Here is a 19,316-nt window from a genome sequence, read left to right as displayed (position 1 = left end):
GACTGGGTGGGATTTACTGTCTATTAGGCCTGTTAGTACTCCTGTGTGTACTTGGGTCTAACAAGTATCTGTTACTCAGGAAAAAGGGTAGTGCCTAAACGCTTAGGAGATCCTCTTCCAAATTTGGAACACATCTAAAATCTTGTTCAGAGATTGACGTCAGCTAGTAAGGTCACTACCACCAAGCCTCATGACCCGAGTTCAATCCACATGGTAGAGAGAGAGAAGCGACTCCCCCAAGTTGTCCTCTGACCTCTATACACTGTCCGTAGAACACGTCCACATCCCCAGAAACAAATACAATGTAATTAAAAAAAATGTCTTTTTCCGGTTCCCAACGAGTCAAGGAAACAAATGAGTTAGATTGTTTTGTATCTAGATGTGTGAATTTGTAACTTAAATAACAACCCACGGGGTCCTTTTCTCTGAACAGGATCCTTTTCTCTTGGCTCAGGGGTAGTAAAAATAAAATTCTGAAATCCTATCCTTCACGAGGACATTTAAGACCCGAAGCTACACTGTAGAATTGAGCTCTGCCCCAGTTTCATGAAACACATATAAAGCATAAGGCTGGAGTGTCTTCAATCAAGCCAACCCGTGTATGTGTGTCAGCAAACAGAATGTATTAAGTATTCCTACAGTTGGGCCGTGCAATCTGTATCTAAAAGACAAAACCAGGTGCAGGTTGGGCAGGAAGGCAGAGGGCAGAAGGGGTGGCAAGTTTAGACACATGAAGTTGAAAGGGACAGGAACTCACATGGGTGTACGGAAACAACCAGACTGTAGGAGGGAGGCACCCTGGACAACTCCAGAAATTTCTACAACGAGGACTGTCAAAGGACGCTGACTAAAACCCAGTGTCTCCTCCAACTTGAGACTCAATACCGGAGAGAAAGGGAGGGTGGGATGGCCGCCCGCTTGGGGCAGTGGGTGTGGTGAGACGGTTAAAGGCGCTGCGGGAAGTAAAGCAGGAAAGTGGCGATGGAGCCCGCGGGCGGGAGAGGGCGTGGAGTAAGCGTGGATACCGACGGGGGCGGCCGTGGGCTACCCGGCTCTCGCAGGGTCTGCACGGTGCGGCGGGGCTGCCGGCCATCCCGGCGCGGATGGGGTTAAGCGTCCGCGGCCGAGGGCAGAGCCCGGTTTCCAGGGAAACGGCTCCGCCAGTTCCGGCGGCGCGGGCGCGTACCACTGCGCGGGGGAGCCGGCGCGGAGGACGCGGAGGGCGCAGCGCGGCCGGCCGACTCCTGGGGTGCGGGCCCGCTGAGCCCGGTGAGTTCGCCACGTCCCGCTGCCCGCGGCCGTGAGCCGGACCCGCCCGGCCTAGGCGGAGGAAGAGCGGCGCGCCACGGCCTCGGAGTCCCCCCGCGCGGCGGCCGAGTGCGGGCAGCCCGGGGCTGGGCGGTTTGAACTGCGGACGGCAGACAAAGGCAGCAGGAAGCCGTCCGTAGCCCGAGCGCCCGGCCCGGGCCTCGCCGGCGCGCGCAGCAGCGACGCGGCCGGGCGCGGGATGCCGCAGGGCGCGGGGCGGCGGCGGCGCGCGGGCGCGAACGCGGCGCCCGCCCCGGCCGGGATGTGAGGCCCGAGCGGCCGCGCGGGGGCGGGAAGGGCGGCAGGAAGGAAGCGCCGCTCGGACGCGCCGGAGGAGGAGCGGCGGCCCGGCCGGAAGGCGGGGAGGGGCGGCCGTTGGCCCGCGGCGGCCCGCTCTCGGCGCCTCCCGGGGCGGCGGCGGCGGCGGCGCCCGCGCCTCCTGCACCCGGCGCGGCGTAGCGGCGGGAGGAAGATGGAGACCCACATCTCGTGCCTGTTCCCGGAGCTTCTGGCCATGATCTTCGGCTACCTGGACGTCCGAGACAAGGGTCGCGCGGCGCAGGTGTGCACGGCCTGGCGGGACGCCGCCTACCACAAGTCGGTGTGGCGGGGCGTGGAGGCCAAGCTGCACCTGCGCCGGGCGAACCCGTCGCTGTTCCCCAGCCTGCAGGCCCGGGGCATCCGCCGCGTGCAGATCCTCAGCCTCCGCCGCAGCCTCAGCTACGTGATCCAGGGCATGGCGAACATCGAGAGCCTCAACCTCAGCGGCTGCTACAACCTCACCGACAACGGCCTGGGCCACGCGTTCGTGCAGGAGATCGGCTCGCTGCGCGCTCTCAACTTGAGCCTCTGCAAGCAGATCACCGACAGCAGCCTGGGCCGCATAGCCCAGTACCTCAAGGGCCTGGAGGTGCTGGAGCTGGGGGGCTGCAGCAACATCACCAACACCGGCCTTCTGCTCATCGCCTGGGGGCTGCAGCGCCTCAAGAGCCTTAACCTCCGCAGCTGCCGCCACCTCTCGGACGTGGGCATCGGGCACCTGGCCGGCATGACGCGGAGTGCGGCCGAGGGCTGCCTGGGCCTGGAGCAGCTCACTCTGCAGGACTGCCAGAAACTCACGGATCTTTCGCTGAAGCACATCTCGCGAGGGCTGACGGGCCTCCGGCTCCTCAACCTCAGCTTCTGTGGCGGCATCTCGGACGCGGGCCTCCTGCACCTGTCGCACATGGGCAGCCTGCGCAGCCTTAACCTGCGCTCCTGCGACAACATCAGCGACACCGGCATCATGCATCTGGCCATGGGCAGCCTGCGCCTCTCCGGCCTGGATGTGTCTTTTTGTGACAAGGTGGGAGACCAGAGTCTAGCTTACATAGCCCAGGGACTGGACGGCCTCAAGTCCCTCTCCCTTTGCTCTTGCCATATCAGTGACGATGGCATCAACCGCATGGTGCGGCAGATGCACGGGCTACGCACGCTCAACATTGGACAGTGTGTGCGCATCACGGACAAGGGGCTGGAGCTGATCGCTGAGCACCTGAGCCAGCTCACGGGCATAGACCTGTATGGCTGCACCAGGATCACCAAGCGCGGCCTGGAGCGCATCACGCAGTTGCCCTGCCTCAAGGTACTTAACCTGGGACTCTGGCAGATGACGGACAGTGAGAAGGTCAGGTGAGGGCGGCAGTTCCAGGTCCCCTGCCCCGCCCTGTTCTTCCCACGACCACCACTGTTCCCGCACACTCACGCGCGCACTTACACGTTCATGGCAGTGGCCGCGAAGGGGCCGTGACGCGAAGCCTGGGCTCTTTTCTCCTAGCCCGGCGCCCCTCCCCACTGCGTCTGGGGTTCTTCTGCTCCCTCTACCCACTCCCCTCTCCTTTCCCAGTGGGTGGAGAGATGGACGCTGCTGCTTCTCTGCCCACTCTTCTGCAGGGTATGGAGACTGATTCAGCCACCGCCAACTGTATCCCGAGGCACTGCATTTGGAAATGGGGTGGGGGCGGGGAGGGACTGGGCGTTTCAACCCCGAGGAGTTGAGGAAAGATGTCTGCCTTCACTTACACTTCATTTGGATACTGTGATCTGGTTTTTATTTCGAAATGTGTAGAAAGCAGGCCTGACTCCGACAGCCTTTTCATCCACTTTGTGAACCAGTCTCTTCCCATCACTGCTCCTTCGGTACTCTGCGACTCACTTCCTTCTTCTCTGCTTCCTTTTAGTTTTCAAAGAAATCGAAAATCATTGTCCCCCCCTTTTTTTTCTGCTGAGTATATTCTATATATTATATATATATATCTAAGTTATATATATATATGTCTGGCTACCTCGTTTTAGTTTACTTTTTTCTCTTAAACCCTGGAATTCTACAAGAGAGATATTTTGAGACTGAAACATTTTTGTGCCTGGACTGGAAAGGTGCCCACTGGGTTTGTCTGTCTTTTTGTTTTGGCTTCTTCCCAGCCTCCATCTACCCAGTGTGTCACACTCCCTGTGCTGGCCGTGACTTTTCTTTTTCCCCTAGTCTATTGGGCTCTGAAGAGCCACCCCTGCTTCTAAGTCTTGATTTAATTTATAGCACAAATGTATGGGCGAAAAGAGAGCAGAACTGCCTTTTTGTTTCCTGAGATGCAGATTGAGTCGTGAAGAGGAGTATTATATATGCAAATTATGCCCCACCCTCACCCTCTTCCAAGTTTTCCCACAAAAAGGTTACATGGTGAGGCTTCCTGTCGGAGTAGAGCTCAGCTTCGGCCTGCAGAGAGCCTGGGGCTGTAACGTGAAAGGGAGGAGACTGAACTTCACGTCTTATCTGTTCTGTTCATAAAATGGGAGCTTGTGGGTCTGAAAAGCTTTTGTTCTAAATGGAGGAATAGATGGCTTTATTTTGGTGGGGGGTTGGGACTGTGGCTTAAAAAATCGCTTTTGAGTAGGATGTATATTTTTGTTGGATATTTTGTTTGTTTATTTTTTTAGAGTCCTCCACAGCAACATGAGAGACCATGGAGAAACCCAGAGACCTTTATCAATTAATTGTACTGTTTGTGAATTTGTATAAATGATAACAAAGATCCTCTTAAAACGTTTATATTCTTACAGTAAAAGGTTAAACTGATATTTATATAATAAAAGAGGAAATATGAAGTATGTTTTTGAAAAAAAAAAGCACAAAATCCCCCCTTGTATCTGTGAATTATTTTTAAGGCATTGTGTGTTGGGTCTGTGCTAAAGTGGGAGGTGTTATGTGTACACCCTAAACGGAAGTAAGGTACAGAGTTCAGTTCGTTCATGTGGGATCAGTTCATGGTTGAGAATTTCTTCTGTGTAAGATTCACCACCGACATCCAAATGTTCTGTTTCTAGAACTGTGACCAGACTGGAGATTTCTATAGTTTTTGGTTTTAAATTGTCAACATGGAAACTGAAAGAAAGTGAACAAAATGGAAGTTTTATTTTTTTAAGAAGCCAGACTTGGAAGAGTCAGTTTCCCAGAGTGATCAGTTTCTTTTTATGGGGGGTGATGGTGGAAGTGAGATCCAAGGCTACTCCTGAAGAAATGGGTCGTGAGCTCTGGCAGTGGGCAAATAGGATGTGTGTCCTTCCCTGAGAGCACAGTGTAGGGGATGGAGGGAGCCCAGCCATTGTTCAGGGTAAGTTGAAAGCGGAGCGGGCTGGCCCAGTCATGCGTGCTGCTCTGTGTGTGCAGGTCCAGCGGAAAGGGGGCAGCACCGTTCCTCTTTAGCATTCCCCTCCAGGCCTGGCTGCATGCAGGCACTTTCCTGGGGAGTAGGGAGCCAGGCCAGAAGTTCTGGTACATTTGCATTTTAAGGATTTCCAGTGCCCAGGCTGGCCACTCAGCCACTGATGAGGGTCTAGGCTGAATTCAGGGTGGATAAATGAATACCAACCATTTTAGCACAGTTCCCCTGAGTAGACAATCAGCAGTATGGCGTCCATTGGCTGGGGGACAGACCTGTGAGTGCTCAAACAGTGGTTCACAGCCTTGGCTTTACATAGGTGGACCTTGTTTCTGAGGTCACTTCCTCAGCTTTCCTAGAGGAGCCCATCTTTCCAGACAGGGCTAGAACCCAGGTTGCTATGGGGTACGACACTTCTGCTTCCAAGCTCTAAGCTTGAACATAGCACAAAAGCTACCCTGTTCCTTCTGGGGACACCAAAAAGGGCTCCAAATGAGCCTGACACTAGATCTACCTTCCCTTTCTTTAGGGGGGGCAAAGGTTTCTTTTCTATTAATGCTATTGCCTAAAGGCAAAGCAACAGCAGCAAAAAGTATGGCCCCTAGTGAGCAGTCTGAATCAGACCTGCTTCTGAGGAGTCGGACCCAGCTCCCAGGGTGCCACAGCCACAGCCTCCTGGTCTGTTTTTCAGTCAGCCAGAACTGGAACACTCCTAAATCACATCGTGCTAACATTCTCCTGTAATATACAAAATAATCCCACTACCAATACTTTGGAACATTTTCTGTTTCTCTTTTAATGTAAGTTTGAGGGGCTGGAGAGATGGCTCAGTGGTTAAGAGCACATAATACTGCTCTTGCAGAGGACCCGAGTTCAGTTCCCTGCATATACTTAAGGCAGCTCACAGCCTCCTGTAACTCCATCTCTAGAGGGATCTAATACCTCTGGCCTCTGTGGGTACCACACATATATAAGTTTAAAGTAATAAATATTAAAAGGTTGGTAAATTAGGTGTCCATGGCCTGACCTAGGCAAGCATGGAGCCTCTCTGGAAGAAGGGACTAAATGTTCACGTCTCACCCTTTTTGAATGGAGAAAAAGAAATACACATTGGGAACCCATGTGGCCTTGGAGTGGTACTTTTAAATTTTAATCCTTCAAGCCACCTACTGAAACCTCTCCCTGTTATTCAGTGTAAGCTGCCTTACATTGCCTAGCCAGTGAGGGAGTTACAATTTGAACTCGCCCCCTTCTAAGGAAGATCTAGGGTCTGATTCAACCTTGGTTTCCTGCTAGATAACCCTCAAGTGAATGGGAGCTGTGGCTTATGGCTATGGTACTGCTTCAAAGCAAGGAAGGGTACAGGAAGGGTTGGTCCTCACCTACATGGCAGAAGAGAGGCGGTTAAGGCTGGAGTAGGGTAGCTCAGTGGTAAGCACCTGTCTACAGACATCAGGCCTTGTGTTGACCCCCAACATCGGGGGAAAAAACAAAATCAACCAAACGACAGCAAAGAGAGTGAGTTCTTGTACATTTTGTGAGTGGTACAAAACCTAAAAGGTACTTTGGGTCAATTTTTAGAAAACAGAAAAGGCCATGGCTCAAGATTTGCTGACACTCAAGAAATGAAAAGGCTGGACATGGTAGCTCATGCCTGTAACCCCAACAGTGGCTAAGGCAGGAGGATTACTTTAAGTTCAAGGCTATTAGAGAATTCCAGATCAGTCAGGGATACAGAGCAAGACCCTGGCTCACAGGAGAGAGAGAAAAGCCCCTGGAGTGGGTGGGGAGGTGAAGCCGTTATAAACCTCAGTCCCACACTCATCTGCCTTGGAAACCGGGAAGGGGCTTCAACAGTGGCCTTTCCCATTAGCGTCTACAGCTGCAGCTGTAAATGGGCTCAGGCGGCTTCCGTAGGGCTACAGTGAGCCTCTGGCTGCCTGCTAGGTGGTGGAGGAAAATTCTCCCTGCTGAATCGGGCACTGGGGGCAGTCGGGGAAGTCCACTTGACTCTGCATGGGGCAGTGCCAAGAACGCTGCCCACCTCACACTAAAACCGAAAGCTGGTGCCAGGACCCTTAAAGAGAAAACAAACGGGTATTTTTTTTTTTTAATTCGAATCTATAATAAACATCTAAAAAAAAAAAGTACATGTTCCTTTCATTGTAGTTTTCTTTCTAAAGTTAAGGCTGTGGGGTGCAGCTCCGTGGGTAACGTCCTTGCCTACCACGCACAAAGCCCTGCATTCCCCAACACCACATAAACCAGATGTGGTACTGAATTCCTCTAATCCCAGGACTCAAGGCCATTCTTGGCTACTTACTGAGTTGGAAGCCAGCCTGAGCTACATGAGAACCTATCCCATCCCAAAAGAAGTAAGGACATGTGGTCTGCCTCCCAGGCCCTGGGGCTTCCCTGGAAGGGTGTTGATCTTGAGTTACATCCTTCATGGAGAACATTTGAACTTGGAGTTTCTTTTTTTGTGTTTTAAGGCAAGGTCTCACAATGTAGCCCTGGCTAGCCTGGAACTCAAAATGTCCAGGCTTGCATTGAACTTGAACAGCTACCCTCCTGCCTCGGCCTCCCTAGTGTTGAGATTACAGACATAAACCACCAAGCCTAGCTGTGAACTCGGGTTTTCAAAGGCAAAGGAGAAAGTTGTAGCCCCTAGGGACCACTGAGTTCTCGGGGAACAAGAGCCTTTTCATTAAGAGATAAGGTCTGTGGAACAAAACCAAGACCTTCTGCAGCTGGCAACTGTCTTCCTAGTTCTAAAAGGAGAGGCCCTAGCTGCTGATCCTGGCACGCCTCAGCCAGAGACAGGGAGGGGAGCGAGCTAGAGAAGTCATGCCAGCATCCTTTCTCTTCCCGGCCTTAACATCACCCCTTTAAAAATGCTAATCCTATCCCTTTAGTTGAAGGAAAGACCTACATCTTGTGCCATTACCAACCCCGGAGGAAGGGGTGAGGTTTTGGATAAATTAGTGGGAAAATGAAAGGCAAGGTGTAGAAGTCAGCTGCATTCAAACCTAAGCCCAGAGCCACACGGGTCATTTTTGTCAATGTTCTTGTTCCAACACTAAGCGTATTTTTTTTTTTTTAAAGCAAATGTCACCAAGTAGGTAAGAAATCTGGATTTAAATCGGTATTGACTTCGTAATTGATAGCTGGTGAGACATCGGGCTCAGGACGTTCTCGGGCTCTTGGATGCAAACATGGTTCTGGGTCACTGAACTATGCTGGAAACACTCACAAATGATCAGTTTCCATCTCTTGCTCTTTCCCAGGGATCGCTTGGATCGTGCCTGGTGGGGTTGCCTTTAGCAACCCAGCACATGTAAGTAAGTACTCTGCAAAGATGTACAGTGCACGGGGAAGCGACCTGCCATGGTAATGCTGCATCCGAGGGGGCCACTCCACCCTAGTGCCAACCAAACAGTGCGATTTCCAGGAGCCTGGCTGTGTAAGTTAGCCCTGAAACTGTACTCACTTTCTCCCAACAAACAAGGAGGGAAAGTTTTACTTTTTGTTTCTCCTCTGAGACAGGGTCTCTGTGGCTCAGACTGACCTGGAATGCACCATGTGGCCCAGGTTGGCCTCCAACCTTCCTAGGACTATAACATGAACCACCATGCCCTGCCTGGGCACAAGTTCTTATGATCTCATTACTCTTCTATTTTTGATTGTTTAGGGAACAAGTACCACATGTCCTTCTTAAAGGAAAAAAGAAAGGAAGCACTAAAGGGGGCCGAGGGTGTAGCTCAGTCACAGCGCACATGCCTATTGTGCTGGAGGTCCTGAATGAGAAGACAACTTACTAAGACACTGGAAAGTACTGCATCGCAGTTAAAGAGAAGAGAGCTGGTCCGTGGTGTCAGGAGAGGCAGAGCAGCTCAATGAGACAATATCAGAAGTACTGGGGTGACATGCTGGGGACCTCCCTCGGCCAACAGCGAGCAGACGGGCCACACTGGATTTTATGCTCTGAAAAAGCAGTGTGATGGAGTCGGTAAGATGTTGTGTAGGTGACATGAAGAGTTCTGTCTCAGAGTGGAAACTGGCACAGACTAATCAGCACCAAGAGGTGGCCCGTGTGCGGGTACTTCTGAAACTGCAGGACATCACTCTGACCCCCTCAGGAAGATCCTGCACTGAAGCATCTTGGCAGTAAACACACCCCAAACCTCAGAATGCCCAACGTTATCACTCTGTTTGGCATGAATTACAGTGTGCAAACTTTGATATGTTTCATGAACACCGTGTTCAGGGTTCTTCCTGAGGCTGAGAAGAGTTCCAGTTGCTAAACAGTCTCCAAGGTGCTGAAGAAGCCGCTGGAGTTGGCTGTGCTGCCCGCTGTCCCCAGAGACCTGAGCCAGGTCCCCCAGAGTTCCAACAGTCATTGGAGTCCAAATGCCGGAGGCCTGCGTTCTGAGAGCCTCAGAGCTAAGAATGTTCACACATTTGACACGCCTATGCACGCCTGCCTGCAGCCATCATAACTTAGGGTCCAGCTGTGGGAACTCTGGCTATTCTTGTTCATGGGTGAGAAGGCTGGACTCCACAGATGTTTTCCTTGCACCTCTCTATGGTCACAAAGAGTAAAAGAGTCTCATTTGTTACTATCAATCACCACCAATCACCAGCGGGCGGTGGTGGCACACACCTTTAATACCAGTCCTCAGGAGGCAGAGGCAAGAGGATCTCTGTGAGTTCGAGTCCAGCCTGGGTCTACGAGTAAGTTCCAGGCCAGCCAGGGTGGTTGCACACAGAAATCCTGCCTCCAACAAACACAAGTGGGGTCTCATGCAGCCCAGACTGTCCTGAAACTCATTCTGTAGCCACCGCTGCCTCTGAACTCCAGTGGTGGGATGGCAAGGGTGCACACCTCGTCCAGCTAACATCAGACATGTCGTATGTTTCCTGTGCATAATCTCCTCTCTGGGAGGACCAGTCATGCCCCACGACCTGTCTGTAATGGCCACTCGTGTCATGGACCCGGGATGCTGCAATTGGACGGCAGGGAAATAGTTCTTCAAGACCCAATTACTATTCCTTCTGCAGTGCGGGGTGCTTCGGCGTTGCTTGGGAAACAGTGCTCTCCTCATTTGAAAGCGGCACAGAGTATTTGCTACAAAGGTCGGCGATGATGTATCTCCTGTGGACACCTTTCCCCAACTACCACTATTTACACACATCTGCTTCCACTTTGCAGCACAAGGCAAGGCTTTCTGAGAAGAAACAAACCAACTCCCCTCATCCCCAAACCCCACTTCAGTCCTGATATTCCTTAGACTCTGGAAGAAAGTTGCCGAGGCTAGAACTGAACAGATAGATAAAGGGAGAGACTGCAGTAGTTAAACCATCAAGACAATAGTTCTTGGGCAGGTGTGGCACACATCTTCAATCCCAGCACTGGCAGAGGCAGGCAGATCTCTGTGAGTTCGAGGCCAGCCTGGTCTACAGAGTGAGTACCAGGCCAGCTAAGGCTACACAGCTGAGACCCTGTCTTCAAACAAACAAACAAGATAAATAATCCGTGTATGCTTAGATGAAAGACAACTAGCCGGGGCCTTCCACGTTGACCTTTGGGGTTCGAAAGCTTAACTTCACTGCTCAGGACTGCCTGGCCTGAGACAAGGATGGCAGCCGCATGACGTAAGCAGACATGAAAATGACAAGCGTAGCTTTCCTACTTTATCTCAAGGGTACACAGTTCAGGCAGTGTCAGCAATCTGTCAAAATCAGGCTCTGTCACCCCTGTACTTCATCAGGCTCACCTCTGGCTACTGCAGGGGACAGACAGGGCCGTCAATCAAGCTTCTAGAGTCTGGGCTAGAAGTGAGTGGCTCTCCCACTAGGCTGAGGTCCGTGCCCTTGACACACACACCCTGCCACTGTGTGTCACACGGCAATAGCCAGAACCAGGTTGCCCCCCCCCCCCAGGAGAGCAGCTAGCTCATCTTTTCCCTACACAGAAGAGCCTGGCTGTCCAAAGAATCAAAAGGAGTTACAGAAATGCATCACCACTAAGATGAGAAGTGTGTTCCCAATGACAGCGTACATGGATCATCATCAGCAAACAGCCTTACTGTTGTCTGCTCTATAAATACAGACATGTTCTGTTAGAAGACAGACAACAAGCACATTACTGGAAGGTGGGGGCACATTACTAACTACTCCTCAGCAGAATGCTTGTTTAGAGTGCACGAAACGCATGGTGTGCATGCCTATAACCCCCGCACTGGAGGTGGAGCAGGAGGAGCTGGCTCAAGGTCGTCTTCAGCTACATATGGAGTTCAGGACCAGCCTGGGCTAAATAAGACCCTATCTCAGCACAAAGAAAAAAAAGGGAGGGATAGAAAACATCCTGTGTTTGTGTCCTGTTCTGTGTGACAGTCTTCATTTTTCTATAAAGCAGGGACATGTACACAGGTTTACCTTCCCACTGTTAGAAGTCATGAACTATGTCCAAACAGTGTCTGAGGTAGCAAATAGGCAAATGTGTTTTCCTCGGCTCTTACTTTATTAAAAATGCTTTGGACTCACTATAAGGCAGTAAAATAAAGTGTGGGTGACTCAGTTTGTTCTCTGGTGAAGATAGAAAGGAGAGGAATTTATCCACCAAGTTTGCAGTTTCTGCATCTTGTCAGCAGGTGGCAGCATTGTCTATGAGTTGGTGGCTGCTTGGAGGAAAAACAACCTTCCCTGCTAACAAATCCTTTCTCTAGATACTTCCCCACTCCTAAGAATTTTCCCAGGATCTAGAGAGCTCACAACTGGAATGTCATTTCCTCCAAAAACTGGGACTAACTTTTAAATTTGTTTACTTTTTTTTCCCTTTGGTATGTGTACGTGTGTAGGCATGTGTGCATCTGGTCTGAAGGTCTGGTGAGGTGGTCTGGTCCTGAACTCAGTTTGTCAGGCTAGGCAGCAAGCGCCTTTACCCACTGAGCCGTCCTACCAGCCCAAGACTGAACTTTAAAGTACCAGTGAGGTGACTCCCAGGAGCTGTTGCCCAGCGCTTTGTCTTTGGAGAGTTAACTGTTTCATAGTTCTAACAGCTCTGCTTTTGGTGGCCCTGGGGGTGGGGTGGGGTAAATATCAACTTGTGATTCCTCAAGACTGTGTCATCCTCACAAAATGTCAGGGAGCTAAGTTTGTGGAGTTTGGCAAATGGGGAAACATTTTACAATCAAACACGAAGATAGAGCTAGCATCCTGTTACTGTGAAAGAAAAATAGAAAACACATCGGGGTTTAAATTTTAGTTTTAATTCTTTTTAATTATCAAAAGGAATGCGGTACTTTCACTGCCCAAATGAAGACATCTCCATAAAAATCTGAAGGGATCTGTGAAACAAGACCCTGTTAGTCCTAACAAAGAAGTAAGGTTTTGGGGCTGGAGAGATGGCTCAGCGGTTAAGAGCACTGACTGCTCTTCCAGAGGTCCTGGGTTCAATTCCCAGCATCCACATGGTGGCTCATAACTGTCTGTAACTCCAAGACCTGACACCCTCACACATACATGCAGGCAAAACCACTAATGCAAAACAAAAAAATAAAAAACAAAACAAAACAAAAAAGTAAGGTTTTTTGCGTGATGGAAATCCAGAATGTAGACGACGGGAAGGTGGCTGAAGGCAAACGTAAGAGTCGCTGAGCCACCTCAGCCGGACCCCAGGGCATGCGCAGTGAAGGAAGGGCAGACTGAGGGTGAAGAGGACGGCTGTGAGCTGGGGGAGCCCCGATAACTAGCTCACTAAGACAGCTCATTTTTTGTTAGAGAATGAACAAGACAGACCTCTAGCACCCAGGCCTTGAGCATGAAGCACATTACTATTCCCAGAACCACAAGAAAATTCTTAGAAAATCAGAAGACCTCCCAGGGGCACTTTATGGAACCCGTTGCTGAAATGTGCCTTTGAGTGACTGTAGAGAATAGCAACAGATTCGGGAAAAAGAATCCCAGGAAAGAAGGAGGCTGCAGAAAAGAGAAAGGAGTCGTTCCCACGCGACTCAGAGCACAGAAGCAGGCAGGCTGGGGAGGCCGGATGACAGAATCCTCGTGGGGCCTGGGCCCGTGGATCTGATATGCAGCCTCTGTCGACTGCACTATGGTCTAGTGTAGGTTTCATTTGTATTTACCCCCTCCGACGTGTGTGTGTGTGTGTGTGTGTGTGTGTGTGTGTGTGTGTGTGTATGTGTGTGTGTGTGTGTGTTCTCTAGTATAGGTTTTAAAGAACAGAGTTTTTCTGTGAATTTCACTTGAGGCAGAAACACTCATTAATATGGATTGAGCCTTGAGACCTTGACGTGATAGTACTTCAGGCCTGAAATGTCCTGTCCAGAGCCCCACAGCTGGTCAGCCAAGGGCCTGCATTCAGCGGTTAATGTCAACACTGCTTTAATGCAGACAAGGAGAAGCCGGGGGGCTTCCAGGGAGATAGACAGCATCAGTCTCCTCATGGGTTTTCCAGGAGGCAGTTGGCTCCCACAGCCAGAAATTTCCCTCCCACCCATCACTCAGGTTTCTGGTTCCACCTCCTCATTGAAGGTGGATCAGGGAGGGAGGGCTCTGATGAGCTCAACACGACACAAGTTTATATTTTAGATGACTTTCCCCAGACACTCAGCCAAAGGATGCCGCAGTCCTAAGAGCAGGCTGCAGGCTGGAGAGAATGTTCTCTACTCTTCCTCTGTGCTCTAATCCCCCAGGGCCTCCCTCAAAAGGTGTCCATTGCCCCAAGAAGAGACCTAACATGGACTTTTCTGGATTTCTCCTTGTGGACTGTCACGGTGGAGAACTCGGGGTGAGGTGGACATAACCAGGAAGTAAGCAGGCGTCAGTACTACCTCGCACACCCTTGACGCCACTGCCCCGCCCATTAGCCCCAGCTGCGGGGCTCATCTCACTTCCTCACCTGCCGGGAACTAGCAGAGAAATCAAGGCACTTGTGTGCAAGCCGCTGCAAGCTCCTTCCCACCCTTCTACAGGCCCGAAGTGGGCTGCTACCCCTAATCTGCCCCTCGTTTGCGGCTCAGCAGCTTTTGTCCTCTAAGCCCCTGATAATGGTTTTACTAAAATCCCCTTTTGATGGAAAAAGTCCCAGCTGGACATTGCAGGACCCAGCATAATGTCCAAGTCTGCAGGCCCCTCTGCCTACCCCACAAAGGCCTCTAATCAAGTGGAAAATGTGCTGGAGGCCAGAGGTTTGGGGCTGCAATTATTTTTTAAGGGATTACTAGAGAAGAATAGAGGCAGCCAGGACCTCCCCCACCTGCTTTCCACTCGGTCCCGCTTCAGACATACTGAGTCCTGGCTTGGCCCTGTTCTCAGAGACCAAAGCCTCACTTCTGCCATTTCCTATAGAGGGGCAGCCACCACTGAACACCATTGTTGCAGAAAGAGAGAGTTTGGGTACAACTTGCAAGTCTTATTTTGACCTCATTTGAGATCTCATGTATGAAACCACCGTCAAACAGGCTCCTGAGTGTGGGGCGTGAGCTCATTCATTAACCTCTAACCCCAGCTCTGGATGCACGGGGAGAGCTCGCCCAGTGCCCATGCCCTGCCAAGGGCTGGAGCACTCACTGGGGCTTCCCAAAGCTTTGGAGGGCAAAAGGTCATGTTCCCACCTTGCCTGTTATCCTCCTTCACACGCACACTGACCCTCCCTCAAGGCCGAGCAAATATCCATGGCACTCCACTGCTTGATCTCGGGGTAATGCATGAGTAAGATCTGAAATGTCAGTCACCGAATACCACAGCCTTTGTTTGAGGATGCACACTCCCAAGGGAGTTTATGTCTTCCAGGACCTTATCGGGTGTCATCTACACATGAGAAATCATTGGGCACACATTAATGGCAAATTGGTGACAAGTCACGGCCTGCCCTTGAGTCCCTGACCTTCCCGTCATCCTAGATAGGTCTTGTCCTTCTAATCCTAACTATTGGTGATGAACACGAAACTGATTACAGATCTCTAACCTCATTCTGGAATGATCAAGGATTAGATTGTTCATCTCTGAAATTCAAAAGTCAGCATGTATCCTACATTGAATGTCGAGCTCAGTGGAAACTCCCAGATCCTTCTCCAAACCTTCGATCAGAAACAAAACAATTGTTGACTTCAAAAAAGGACAAAAATCTTCATTTGTTTTCATCAGTATAAATGCCTTATTGGCCAGCTGTGGGTGGTGGCACACACCTGTAACCCTAGCACTTGAGCAGAGGCAGGTGGATTGACCTGAGTTCGAGGCCAGCCTGTTCTATAGAGTGAGTTCCAGGACAGCCAGGGCTGTGTAGAGAAACCCTGTCTCAACAGCAACAACAAAAAGTGATCAGAATAGACTCTTTTATTAGCATTTGGTTTTGGTGCTGGGTATGGAATCCAGGGCCTTGTGCACACTAGGTATGTGCTCCACGGCTGAACTGGGTAGTTCTATGTCAGCTGGATACAGGCCAGAGTCATCTGAGAGGAGGGAACCTCAATAGAGAGAATGTCTCCGTAAGTTCTGGCTGTACACAAGCCTGTAGGGCATTTTTGTAAAACGAGCCATTGATGCCCAGCCCATTATGTGTGGTGCCATCCCTGGGCAGGTGGTCCTGGGTTCTATATGAAAGCAGGTTGAGTAAGCCATGAGGAGCAAGCCAGTAAGCAGCACCCCTTCATGGCCTCTGCATCAACTCCTGCCTCCAGATTCCTGTCCTGTCTGAGTTCCTGTCTTGACTTCCTTTGATGATGAACAGTGATATGGAATTGTAAGTTGAATAAACCTTTGCTTCCCCAAGTTGCTTTGGTCATGGTGATTCATCACAGCAACAGTAATCTGAACTACAACACCCTAGGCTGGGAGTAGACTCTCAAAGGCCCCTCCTTAAATAAGGACAATGTTGCTTGAGTCACCCCTGTCTTCTGCAGGGGTGGATCAAATCAATATGACTTTGGATGAAGATGAGCTGCCTCAAAAAGGAGACGTGAAGTGTTCATGGGTGTAATGGGTAGTTTTAACTACTAACCTGACACAGTTTAGAACTGTCTGGGAAGGGCTGTCTAGATCAGATTGTCTCTAAGGACTGTCTTGATCACATTAATTGATGGAGGAAGAACCAGCCCACCACAGGCAGCGCCATTCCCTAGGTTTGGGACCTGGACTGTATAAGAGTGAAGAAAATGAGCTGCGTGTGAGCACATACTTCTCTCTGCTTTGGACCGGATGTCATGTGACTAGTTGTTTTAGTCACCCTGACATCCCTGCTACGACAGACTTTGAGTTAAAATAAACCCTTTCTTCCCCAAGTTACTTTTTGTCAGGGTCTTTTATCACAGTAACAGAAATGAACAAGGACAAGAGGCCAGGAGGGAGGACCTGAGTTATCTAAAGTCAAGCCTACGAGGCCCTGACTTGTTAAGGGAAATGTGTGGACGTAAGTCTGTGTCCACAAGCTTTACATTCCAGTTCTTATCACCATTTGCCATTTGTCTTCACTCTCCAAGTTCCTCATCCTTTTTAGAACACAGTGAATAAAATACTATTTTGTATTTTTTGATTTATTCACTTTTGTTAATGTGCACATGTGTGTTTGTGTGAATGTATGCCACATATGTATAGGATTCTCTGGAACTGAAGTTACAGGTGGTTGGGAGCCACCCTACAGGGTGTTGGGAACTGAACTTAGGACTTTTGGAAGAGCAGGAAGTGCTCTTAACCACTGAGCCACCTCTCCAGCCTCAAATACTAATATTTTAAAATGACATTTAAGGGGTTAGGGAGATGGTTCAGTGGTTAAGAGCACTTCCTGCTCTTCCAGAGGACCCAGGTTGGATTCCCAGCATCCATATGGCAGCCCAACCATCTGTAACTCCAATACCAAGGCGTCTGATGCCCTCTTTTGACACCAAGCATGTACATGGTACACAGACGTATGTGCAGACAAAACACTCATACACATTCTTTAAAAAAGGTAACTTTTGGATTGGCAAGGTGGTCGAGCAGGAAAAGGCACTTGCTTCTAAGCATAGTGACCTGGATCCCATCCCTGGGCCCCATACGGTAGAAGGAGGGAGACCCACCTCCTACAAACTGTCTTCTGACTTCCCATGTGCACCATGGTACACTCATGCTCACATACATACACACAATCAATCAATGTAATAATAAAAACAAATAAATAAATAACTTTTCCTACCAACACCACTTTGGGGAAGAAGAAAATAGTATTTGGAAACACTGATTTTTTTTTTTTTTTTTCAGTGCTGGGTATCAAGCCAGGGTCTTGTGCATTGGAGGCCACACTGCAACATCTGAGCTGCAGCCTCAGCCCCGCAGACACTACCTTGCTGCTGCACCCCCCCCCCCAGACACTACCTTGATGCTGCACACACACACCCTAGACACTAACTTGCGGCTGCACCCTCCCCCTTACCTCCCACCCCTCCACCCACCCCCCACAGACACTAACTTGACACAATAGTAGCAATGGTGCATCTAGAATTTTTCAGGGCAGCTGAAAACTTTAGAACTTCGGGATGCAAATGTATTTGAGACTCTCACGCCATGAAGGAATCCTCACAATTCAAAACCCCTGATGAATATAACCAGAATAAAGGAACACAAAGTCGGCAGGCTGACAGGGCTCAGTGGCAGGGAGCACTTAGCATGGCCAAGGCCCTGGGTTCCACCCCCAGGCACTGCAAAACCAGAACAAAACCCAACAAAAACAAAACAAAACAAACCAAGGACTTTAAAAAGTATAGGAAGCCTTAGACGGGAAATAAAGAAGGAAGTTTTATCTTGATGTCCAATGTAAGGAGCCCAAAGTTCATTACGTCCCGGGTATTCCTCAAAGATCTGAGATGTCCTTGAGTCCATGAAACCAGGAAATGCTTCTCCAGCAGGCACAGACAGTGTGCCCCACAGCAAGAGCTTCAGTCCTCCCCAGATCTCTGCCAGCTGATCTTCCTCTGCCCCAAACAGGACTCCTGTCCATACGTCCCCCTGCCTCATCACTCTTTGCTATCATTTTTGGGTAGACCTGTCCAAAGCCTCACCCCTCAGTGATCACCTCTAGACCTGACACCCCCAATTCAGCATCTACAGACCCTGGGGGCACCTCTGACCTTCTGGCTCTGGAGCTGACCCTGCTCTGCCCCTCCCCAGCTCATGCACCCCCAACAGCACCGTGTACCCACAATTCCTCAGACTCCATCTATGCTCTCTTTCCTGAATCGTGACAGTTGTCTTTACTCTATTTGGTGGGCAATCTCAAAACCCACATATACATATTTTATATGTATAGATATAATTTGGGTTTTCAAGATGGTTTCTCTGTGGAACAGCCCTGGATGTCCTGGAACTCACTCTGTAGACCAGGCTGGCCTCGAACTTACAGAAATCCACCTGCTTCTACCTCCCAAGTGCTGGGATTAAAGAGCCAGAGCCACTGCCTGGCTCTTACTTAACGTTTTATTTTGCCACCATGCTAGAGGCAGAGCCAAGGAGTTGAGAGTTCTACATCACGATTCACAGGCAGCAGAAGTGAACTGTTCCACACTGGGCGAAGCTTGAATATACATGAGACCTCAAAGTCCGCCCGCACGGTGACGCACTTCCTCCAACAAGGCCACACCCACTCCAACAAGGCCACACCTCCTGATAGTGCCACTTCCTATGGCCAGGAGTCTATGGGAGTCACATCTGTTCAAACCACCACAGTGCAGATTCAAGGCTATTTTTCACTTAGTATTTGTTTGGCTGCCATTACAGGTGAGTGCACTCCCAAGAGCTTCAGAATAGTGCCTCCTGCTCTCTGCAGCGACCAAAGTCTGTCTTCTGCTGTGGGAGACGGGCTACACTGCAAATTCCTCTGGGGCTGTGCCCCCATCTGGACACCCCGTGCCCCCCCACATGCCCCTGTGTTTTTGTTTACTTGGCTTTGTTTTTTTGGCCGGTGGGGGGGCACTGGGAATTGCTGCTTGTGTTTGAGGTTCTGAGGCAGGAAGGGGCCAGCCATTGGCAGAAGTGGGGTTCACGGGCACACCCACACAGCATGCTAATTGGGCGGCGGTGACTCTTCCCCACCTCCCTGCACTGTCCCTGTCACTTCATGCTCCCTCAACGAAACACAGGGAAGTGCTGGGGAGCTCACCAGGCCCCAGTGGACAATTCCAAACTCAAGTTCACCCAGATGGCCCTACCTAAATTCAGCTGTGCGTGCGTGCGTGCGTGCGTGCGTGCGTGCGTGCGTGCTGACAGCAGTGTACCAGATGGGGAGGCGGAGGGTTGAAAGTGACCAGAATGCATTATATATAT

The 19,316-nt window shown here is 50.4% G+C and overlaps 1 protein-coding gene across 3 annotated transcripts in view; it reads left to right on the top strand.

Annotated features, from left to right (window-relative positions):
* The first annotated feature begins 1,541 nt into the window (after positions 1 to 1,541).
* Positions 1,542 to 19,316, top strand: part of Fbxl14 (F-box and leucine rich repeat protein 14) — a 27,100-nt gene continuing 9,325 nt past the window's right edge. Inside the window, exons 1-2 of one of the 3 annotated variants that reach the window (XM_037204203.1) lie at positions 1,551 to 2,932; positions 4,282 to 4,480. In XM_037204203.1, coding sequence (XP_037060098.1) covers positions 1,781 to 2,932; positions 4,282 to 4,338 — 1,209 coding nt within the window. In that variant the 5' untranslated portion in view covers positions 1,551 to 1,780 and the 3' untranslated portion in view covers positions 4,339 to 4,480. Of the gene's footprint in view, positions 4,481 to 19,316 lie in introns of those variants that run through there. The other 2 variants (XM_037204202.1, XM_028880495.2) reach the window with 2 other exon arrangements.

The sequence above is a fragment of the Peromyscus leucopus genome, chromosome 3 (assembly GCF_004664715.2).
Source record: "Peromyscus leucopus breed LL Stock chromosome 3, UCI_PerLeu_2.1, whole genome shotgun sequence".
Lineage (NCBI taxonomy): Eukaryota > Metazoa > Chordata > Mammalia > Rodentia > Cricetidae > Peromyscus > Peromyscus leucopus.
This window is presented reverse-complemented; position numbering and strand designations above follow the sequence as displayed.